The sequence below is a fragment of the Emiliania huxleyi genome (assembly GCF_000372725.1).
Source record: "Emiliania huxleyi CCMP1516 unplaced genomic scaffold EMIHUscaffold_248, whole genome shotgun sequence".
NCBI classification, from domain to species: Eukaryota; Haptophyta; order Isochrysidales; family Noelaerhabdaceae; genus Emiliania; species Emiliania huxleyi.
This window is the reverse complement of record NW_005200188.1, coordinates 65,534-73,998: the sequence shown is the minus strand read 5'-3', so window position 1 is coordinate 73,998 and position 8,465 is coordinate 65,534. Positions and strand designations below refer to the sequence as shown.

Below are 8,465 nucleotides of genomic sequence, written 5' to 3'. Positions count from 1 at the left end.
TTGCGGGCCCAGTGTCGAGTTCTGGTACGAGCTGCATGTGAGGGGCGGCTGTGGCCACAGCAGGTCGACCAGACGGACCTCAAAGCTTGCCGTCGGCGTGCTGTCGTGGCGAGAGCGCGAGACCGCTGCAGAGGAGCCGAGTCAAGTGGCGAGCCAGCGGCTACCAGGGCCACCAAGTGGTAGCCCTTGCCCATTCTGAGCAGGGCTGTGCTTTGATGGGGTTGTGCTTGAGCATGTGTGAAGTGGGAGTGCGTGCCGGCGGTGTCTGTGGGTGAAACTGGCGCGTGTGAGGCCGTAAGAGCCGTGGTATGAGCCAGAGTGGGCTTCATCACCCAAGATAAGGACGGTTTGGGACAGATCAGACTTGATACTGATGGGACTGGGCCAGGAGAGCGGCAGAGAAGGCGAGGAGGTGAGCTGGGAAGCCGCTTCGTCGGCACCTGGACGTGTCACGATGAAGTGCCAAGAAGCGCCGTTTGCGGCTAGTGCTCAAAAGATTGGGAGAGAAGGCCTACATATTATGACTGTATCTATGCGCCTGGTGCGTGAGGGCTGTGGAACAGGACATTTCACAGTCGATGGCGCCGATAATGACCTCCGGAAAGCCCTCACAATCGCTCGGCACGGGGCCACCGGGAGTGCTCTCGAGCCCTACACCGGAGCATCACGAGCCAATGTGAGCTTGAAGACCCGAGATAAGTGCGGTTCGGGACAGCTCGGGCTTGCTACTGATGGGCCTGGGCCAGGAGAGCGACAGAGAGGGCGAGGTGGTGAGCTGAGACGCTGGAGAGTCCGCGTGTGACCTTTTCGTGATGCAAGTGCCACGAAGCGCTATTTCCTGCTCTCGGCTCACCACCTCGCCCTCTCTGTCGCTCTCCTGGCCTAGGCCCATCAGTAGCACGCCCGAGCTGTCCCGAACCGCACTTATCTCGGGTCTTCAAGCTCACATTGGCTCGTGATGCCACGGAGTGGATTCGAGATTGCCCCCCCGGTGGACCCCATCCGACGCGATTGTGAGGGCTTTCCGGAGGTCATTATCGGCGCCATCGACTGTGAAATGTCCTGTTCCACAGCCCTCACGCACCAGGCGCATAGATACAGTCATAATATGTAGGCCTTCTCTCCCGAAGTTTGGAGCACTAGCCACAAACGGCGCTTTTCGGCACGAGTTCATGTCGCGTCACGTCCAGGTGCCGACGAATCGGCTTACCAGCTCACCACCTCGCCCTCTCTGTCGCTCTCCTGGCCCAGGCCCATCAAAAGCAAGCCTGAGCTGTCCCAGACCGCACTTTTCTCGGGTGATGAAGCTCACTCTGGCTCATACCACGGCTCTTACGGCCTCACACACGCCAGTTTCACCCACAGACACCGCCGGCACGCACTCCCACTTCACACATGCTCAAGCACAACCCCACCAAAGCACAGCCCTGCTCAGAGTAGTCGTGAACCACCCTTTGGCAGCCGTGGAAGCCCCACAGCCGCTGCTTCTCTCGGCTCCTCTCAATGCGTGTCGTGCACCACCCCACGACAGCCCACCGAAAGAGCACTGGTGCTCTCCGAGTGCGCCGCCGATGTGATTGTGCAACGTCAGCCACCTCGCCGGAGGTAGTTGCGACTGGGAACGCCGGAAGCTCGACGCTCGAGCACGTGTGGCAAAGTTTTGCGACATCCTGCTACTCGACCCCCGAGGGCTGCCGGCCGCCGACAGCAACACCGAGACCGGATTGCGCAGCGAGTTCGGTCCGAATGTGCCCAGGGCCAGCCCGTGGACCGGTACGGACGCCAGGTACCCATGGGACCGCTGCGGCGGGCCTGGGAGGCGCCACGAGTCCCAATGACGCACGTGCGTCCCCAAGCTCTGAAATAGGCCTTTAAGAGTTGTTTGGTGCTAAAAATCTCTCTCATAGTGCTAGCACGCGCCAATTCGCACCTGTGTCGAGCCTGTCTGCTGAGAGAGAGAGTTGTTTTGTTTAAAATCTCTCTCATCTTAGGATCTCTGAGGTGTGAGCTATGCCTTGTGACCTCTGAGGCTCTGTGCAAGAGTGCGTTTCCTTCTCTCTCTTCTCTCTCTCTTTTCTCTCTCTGCTCTCTCTCTCTTCTCTATATCTTCACTCTCTCTCTCCGTCTCTTGACTCTTCCCTCCCTTCCCTCTCTTTCCTCTCTGTGTCCTCCCTTCCCTCCCTTCTCTCTCTCTCTTCTCTCTTCCGCTTCCCTCCCTTCTCTCTTTCTTCGCTCTCTCTCTCTTCTCTCTTCTTCCCTCTCTCCCCTCCTCTCTCTCTCTCTCTCTCTCTCTCTCTCTCTCTCTCTCTCTCTCTCTCTCTCTCTCCTCTCTTCTCTTCTCTCTCTCTCTTCTCTCTCTTCTCTCTCTTCTCTCTCTTCTCTCTCTCTTTATTCTCTCTTCTCTCTGTATTCTCTCTTCTCTCTTTATTCTCTCTTCTCTCTGTATTCTCTCTTCTGGCACGTAGGCCAACACATGTGCTGATTGCCGTCCGCAGTCCAGTCTTTCTCCAGCTCCACGACCACAGGCTCTCTCCAGCGGGCGGCTGCCGAACTCGAGGCAGCGTCAACACTCCCAGGGAGAGGACACGCCGAGACGGCGGCACACCCCCACAGGTGCCACATCCATCCCCCACCGTGCAGGTCCTCGCTAGGTCAACCACGCCCTGATTGCCACTCGCGCTCCAGTTCTAGTCCAGCTCCACGACCACAGGCTCTCTCCAGCGGGCGGCTGCCGAACTCGAGGCAGCGTCAACACTCCCAGGGAGAGGACACGCCGAGACGGCGGCACACCCCCACAGGTGCCACATCCATCCCCCACCGTGCAGGTCCTCGCTAGGTCAACGACGCCCTGATTGCCACTCGCGCTCCAGTTCTTGTCCAGCTCCACCCCCACAGGCTCTCTCCAGCGGGCGGCTGCCGAACTCGAGGCAGCGTCAACACTCCCAGGGAGAGGACACGCCGAGACGGCGGCACACCCCCACAGGTGCCACATCCATCCCCCACCGTGCAGGTCCTCGCTAGGTCAACGACGCCCTGATTGCCACTCGCGCTCCAGTTCTTGTCCAGCTCCACCCCCACAGGCTCTCTCCAGCGGGCGGCTGCCGAACTCGAGGCAGCGTCAACACTCCCAGGGAGAGGACACGCCGAGACGGCGGCACACCCGCGTATGTGTCACATCAAGCAGTGGCCCTCCAGGTGCGCCGGCACGCCTAGCTGACATGCGCATTCATGCATTGGCACCCTGCAGGGGGTGGCTGCCGAACTCGAGGCTGTGTCAACAGTCCTGAGGGAGAGGACAAGCCGAGACGGCGGCACGCACCCCTGCATGTGCATCAGTCTGCCACACAGAGGCATATAGTCGCATTCGTTGAGCTTCCTGACCGTCCGGCGACCACAGGTCAGTCACCGGGGACCGGTCAGTCCGCGTCAGCTCGGTCACCACACGGCACTCTGCAGCGCAATGGCGGCACGCCCACGTGCACTCGACTTAGTGACGGTGCCCCGTTAGTGCCGCGTCCTGTGCGAGCCGGTTCATTTTTACCAAGTGCCGCCGCTTTGGATGATCGGCCGTCGGCGACGGTTTCCACATTTTTGCCGGTGCCGCTGGGGGTAGTGCCGGGGGGGTGGGTGTGTTGGGCGGGGGCGCGCATCGTTGGGGTGGCAGCGCGGCAGCGGCACCTGGGTGGCGTCAGCGGCGGTGGACGACGAGCGAGAGACCATGGCGCATGGCCATGAGAGGCTCGTCAACCGAGGGTCGCCTATTCACAGGCGTCGTTTGGGCAGACCGTGTATGTCTGTAGCTCTTACGAACGTACCCGAGGTTTTAAAAAAGGAAAACGTAAAAAGAAGGCACAAGTCGCGCGCGGCGGGAGACCGACGGGGGCGTCACACACTGGCCCCGAGCACGGGAGCGCGAGGAATACACGTTCACCTCGGGACTGGCGTGCGGCGCGGTGTGGCTTGCGGCGCGGCGCGGCGTGGCATGGCATGCGGCAATGCACCCCCTGGGTTGACACACCGACGTATATCCTGTACTCATGCAAGAGGAGCGGGAGAGTTGTGCGGCGTACGGCACGGGGTGTGGCCGCGGCATGCGGGTACGGAGGGGCGTGCGAGCACGGCACGGCCCGGGCGCAGGCGGCAGCGGTGGCACGCGCCGTCCGCTGGCCTCAGTGCCAGCCGCTCAGCCGCGCTGCCGCCTGCGCCGCCTCGAGCGCGTGCGCCGTGGGGAAAGAGAGTTTATGTCGAGGAGGTGCTCCGCGGACACTTCCCGCCACCCCCTCCGCAGCGATCTCCGGCGAGTTCGCATGCGGGCGGCCGGGAGGCGGGGCAGAAGGCAGGGCGGGAGGCGCCGCTCCGTCGTTGCTGTTGTGCCGCGCAAGCGGCTGGTGCCGCGCGCGCTGGCTTTCGCCTGCACGCCCGGCGGTGAGGAGGGACCGGACGGCAATACTCCTCGCCTCCGCCATTCCAGTCGCGGCGACCCACGTGTGCCGCCAGGGTTGCCTTCGAGCGCGGAATGGCGGAGGCGGAGGCGGCGGCTTGGTTTTCTTCTTTTTGTTCGAAGGGGAACGCTGCCGAACAAAAAGAAAGCAAACCTGCCCTCGCTTGTCGAATTCACGCTCTTCACAGCTCGCTCTCATGTTTTGTGACGCTCCCCTTCTCCAGGGAGAGATTTTAGAAAACCAATGGCTCTCGGCGGCCCTCGCAACCCTGCAATGAGAGCAAAGGCTTGCTTTCTTAGCTTAACCCCGCAGCGCCTGCACAGACAGTGGGCACTCCACAAACTGCACGCGGTACCCGTGATATGCGCCCCTGTTGTCCACGTACCGGACTGCTGGGCCGTAGCGCCCGTCCCGGGGCTCCCGGTCGTCCTTGGGTAGCAGCGGCCGGGTCCTCTGCCACAGGAGGCGCAGGCCGAACGCAGGCCCCATCTTGATGCCCAGCGCCTCGGCCACCGGCTGCAGCCGCAGGAAGAGGTGCACAGCGTCCTCCGGATCGGAGGACGCTGTGACCTCCGTTCCCTCGCATAGACGCACCAGCCGCTTGCCGCCCCGCAGCAGCGTCCGCGAGTCGTGCATCTGCGGCTTCATCAGCTCGACCATCGCGTCGACGGGCGCGCCAGCAGCGAGCTGCGCGAGGTTGTGGTCAAAGACGGAGATGCCGAGCGAGACGCGAGCCTCGCTCGACCCAGCCTCCCGCATGTGTTGCAGCCAGAGGCGCGGGACGCGCTGCGGCTCGAGCAGGATCCACAGGTGCGCTTCCTCGTTGCGGGGCAGGCCGTTCGGATTGAAGATGAGGTGCGCTCGCGCCGGCGGCGGCAGCGCCGAGCCGCGCGGTGGCGCCATTTGGTGCGCCAACTCGTACGCCCGGCGCACCTGCGATGACGAGTAGTCGTCGCCATCGCGGCCGATGGCTTCCAGCTGCGTACGCAGCTCGGCCGCGCTGCAGTAGCCTGCCATCGGACGCGAAGGGCCCGTCGGGGAGCCAAGCGGCGTCCACAAAACAAACTTCGATCGGGAAAGATTTTCTTTCTAGTGCGCCGAGGTAGAAGGAAAACAGCACAAGCAATTTTCTTTAGCGGGCTGCCTCCGGACAGCGGCGTGCACGCCATGGGGCAGCCGCCGGACAGCCCCACGGCTGGCCGGGCCGCCGTCCCCGCTCCAGCGGCGGCCCGGCTCGGCTGGGCCACGCCCTCCGCCGGGCGGCCGCAAGGCGCAGCGCCGGAGCCGGCGGTGGCGCAGGCGCTGTGCGAGCCGCTCCCCGCAGAGGTCGCAGCCCTCACAGACCTGATGCCCGCCACGTACCGCACGGGCGTCGTGAGCATCGCGTCCCGCGCCGGCGCCGAGCTCGGCGGCTCGACCGATGCGGACGACTCCTTCTGGCGCGACATCGAGTCTGACCCAGACACCGCTGTTCTGCGCACGGTGCACGCGCTCGTGCTGGAGAACGCGCAGCCGGAGCGGCGGGACGCGTGGGAGCCGCGACTGACGGAGCTCCTGACTCCGCCTCTCGTGACGCTGCGCGCGCGCGCCGCCACCTTTCGCCGCCTCAAGTCGGACCAGGACGGCGACTGCTGGAACCGCTGCGCGCGCTGGGACGCGGTGCCGCACACCTCCCTCCTCCGGGTCGAGATCGAGGCGCTCGACTGGCTGGCCGAGTACCGCGTAAAGATTGGAGAGGGAGTCGAGCCCGTCACGGACGAGGTGACGGCGTGCCCCATCTGCATGTGCGGCGTCACCGGGGAAGTGGCGAGCGAGGAGGATGTCAAGGCGGGGCGCGCCGTCCGGATAGCCATGTACTGGCCCTGCTATCACAGGGCCTGCTCGAGCTGCCTCGCTAAGGAGGCGCTCGCCTCGGCGGCACGCGCGCGTGGCCTTCCGGCTGACAAGAGGGCGATCACGGCTAAACTTGAGAGCCCCGGAGCCGCTGCCGAGGTTGAGGCGGCTGTGCGCGCGGGCCGGCTGCGGTGCCCGCTGTGCCCTGCCATCGTCGAGTGGCCCTGGGACGAGTCGAAGCCGTGGTTCAAGGGCGCCACATCCATGCCCCCCGCAGACTAGCGCTCGAATTGAGCTGGCGGGGAGGAAGCGGGAGGGGGGGGGGGGGGGGGGGGCCCCGGCGCGCGGGGAGTTTACTCCGCTCCCTTTCTCCTCGGGGTGCCTCCACCTCTAGGAACGACGCGCCGGCGCTCCGGGTGCCTCTCCGGCTCTCCGCCGCCGGGGCGCCACGTCCGTGCACGGCTCGTGCACGGCTCGCGCCGCTCTCGTGCTCGTGGCTCTCTGACGGGGAGCATCTTTAGTACGTCCTCTCGTTGCAGAGGATGTGGCGGGCTGCGGCGTGCTGCTGCTCCCTCCCTGCCGACCGGGACCCCGCCTGCCTCGCCGGCGCGTGGCGCTCGGATGCGGTACCTGTAGTGTCCTCTCGCCCTGTGCTTCCCCGGCGAGGGGCATCAAGCCGCCGGAGCGATCGCAGCCGGTGTGCGTGTGTAATCGTGTAGTGGCGCGCATGGGGCAGCGGCTCGCTTTCACCTCGCCTCTCCGCCTCAGAGATCGATGTGACTCAACACGTGTCTGTCTCAGCTTCCTGATGACCCTTTACACAAATAAACAGTACGTGCGAGGATTGCAGTGCGATGCGGAGGGGTGAGACATAACACTGGAGAGCGACAACGGGGGGAGATGTCCACACGCACACAAGAGCTGCGCGCCGCGCCGCGCGGGTCGAAGTGCAGTCGCGCGCCGGCCCGCCACAGCTCCTGCAGAGACTCCCCGCCCTCCCTGCCACCCCTCCACTCCAGTACGGCATGCTGCCACCCTCGTGCCTCTCCCTCTCTCTCTCTCCACCCCCTCCCTCTCTCTCTCGGAGCTCCAAACCCCCAGACAACCAGGCCATGTCGCATGTGCGACTGTGTGTGTGTGCGTGTGTGCGTGTGTGCGTGTGTGCGTGTGTGCGTGTGTGCGTGTGTGCGTGCGTGGGTGTGCACGAGCGCACCCCTGCACAGCGTTCGGGCTCAAGGCGCGGCCCCATGCTGTGTGTGTGTGTGTGTGTGTGTGTGTGTGTGTGTGTGTGTGTGTGGGTAAACCGCCGCGGTCGCGTCCCTGGCCGCTGCCGGCCTCCGCCCCGTGCCACTCTTCGCGCAACGCCTGCGCGTCGCGCGCCTCCCGGCAGCCCGGGCTCTGGACTCATCAGGCCACCGCCGGCGCCACCGCCTCCGCCTCCTGCAGCGCGGCCAGCACCACCTCCGGGTCCACGAGCGCCGGCTCCTCGCCAGGCGCCGCCGCGCTGCGCCGCTCGAGCGCCCGCTCGAGCTCCCGCTCGGCGAGCACGTCGCCCTCATCGATCGCGAGCGTGCGCAGGACCTCGGGCTTGGCGCCCACGGCGAGGAGCCGTTCGGCGAGGCCGTTGCGCACCAGGCTGACGACGGCCGAGTGGCCGTGGTTGCGGCGCAGCTTCGCTGCGCGCACCGCCGCGATCTCGTTGTCGCACTCGGCCCAAGTTCCGGGGGCGAGGAGGGTGGTGAGCAGCGTCGCGCCGGCACCCGCCCCCGCGGCCTGGCGCGTCGGGAGGGCGACCACACGGCCGCCCAGTGCAGCCGAGGCCGCGTCGATGCGGCTCTGCGCCGAGCCAAGCGAGCTCACCGCGTCGTCCGCGACGGCGACCCACTTGCACTTGTAGGGCGGGTCGAAGGTCGCAGCCTACCATCGTTGGGTGTGGCCGGTCAGAGGGGTGGGCAGAGGGGGGCGGGGGGGGGGGACTGGGTGGCCCAGTGCGAGCGACAGGGGCTGTCGGGGCGTGCTGCTGCAGCGCGAGCTAGTCGAGACTGGAGGGAAGGTTCCGGGAAGGTTACGAGAAGGGTCTGGGAAGGCGCCGCAGGCGTGCGGCCAAAGGCGGCGGCTGGAGAGGGCTGGGACGGGCAGGGATGGGGCTCCTGATGAAGGCTGGTGTTGGGAGGTCAAGGGTGGAGCAGA

The 8,465-nt window shown here is 65.5% G+C and overlaps 1 protein-coding gene across 1 annotated transcript; it reads left to right on the top strand.

The window, feature by feature from the left end:
• Nucleotides 1-5,789: 5,789 nt before the first annotated feature.
• Nucleotides 5,790-6,557, top strand: EMIHUDRAFT_237326 (hypothetical protein; the record flags this gene model as incomplete). Its single annotated transcript, XM_005778295.1, has 1 exon — nt 5,790-6,557. The coding sequence occupies one exon, from the start codon at nt 5,790-5,792 to the stop codon at nt 6,555-6,557; it is 768 nt and encodes a 255-aa protein (XP_005778352.1).
• Between the last annotated feature and the right edge of the window lie 1,908 nt (nt 6,558-8,465).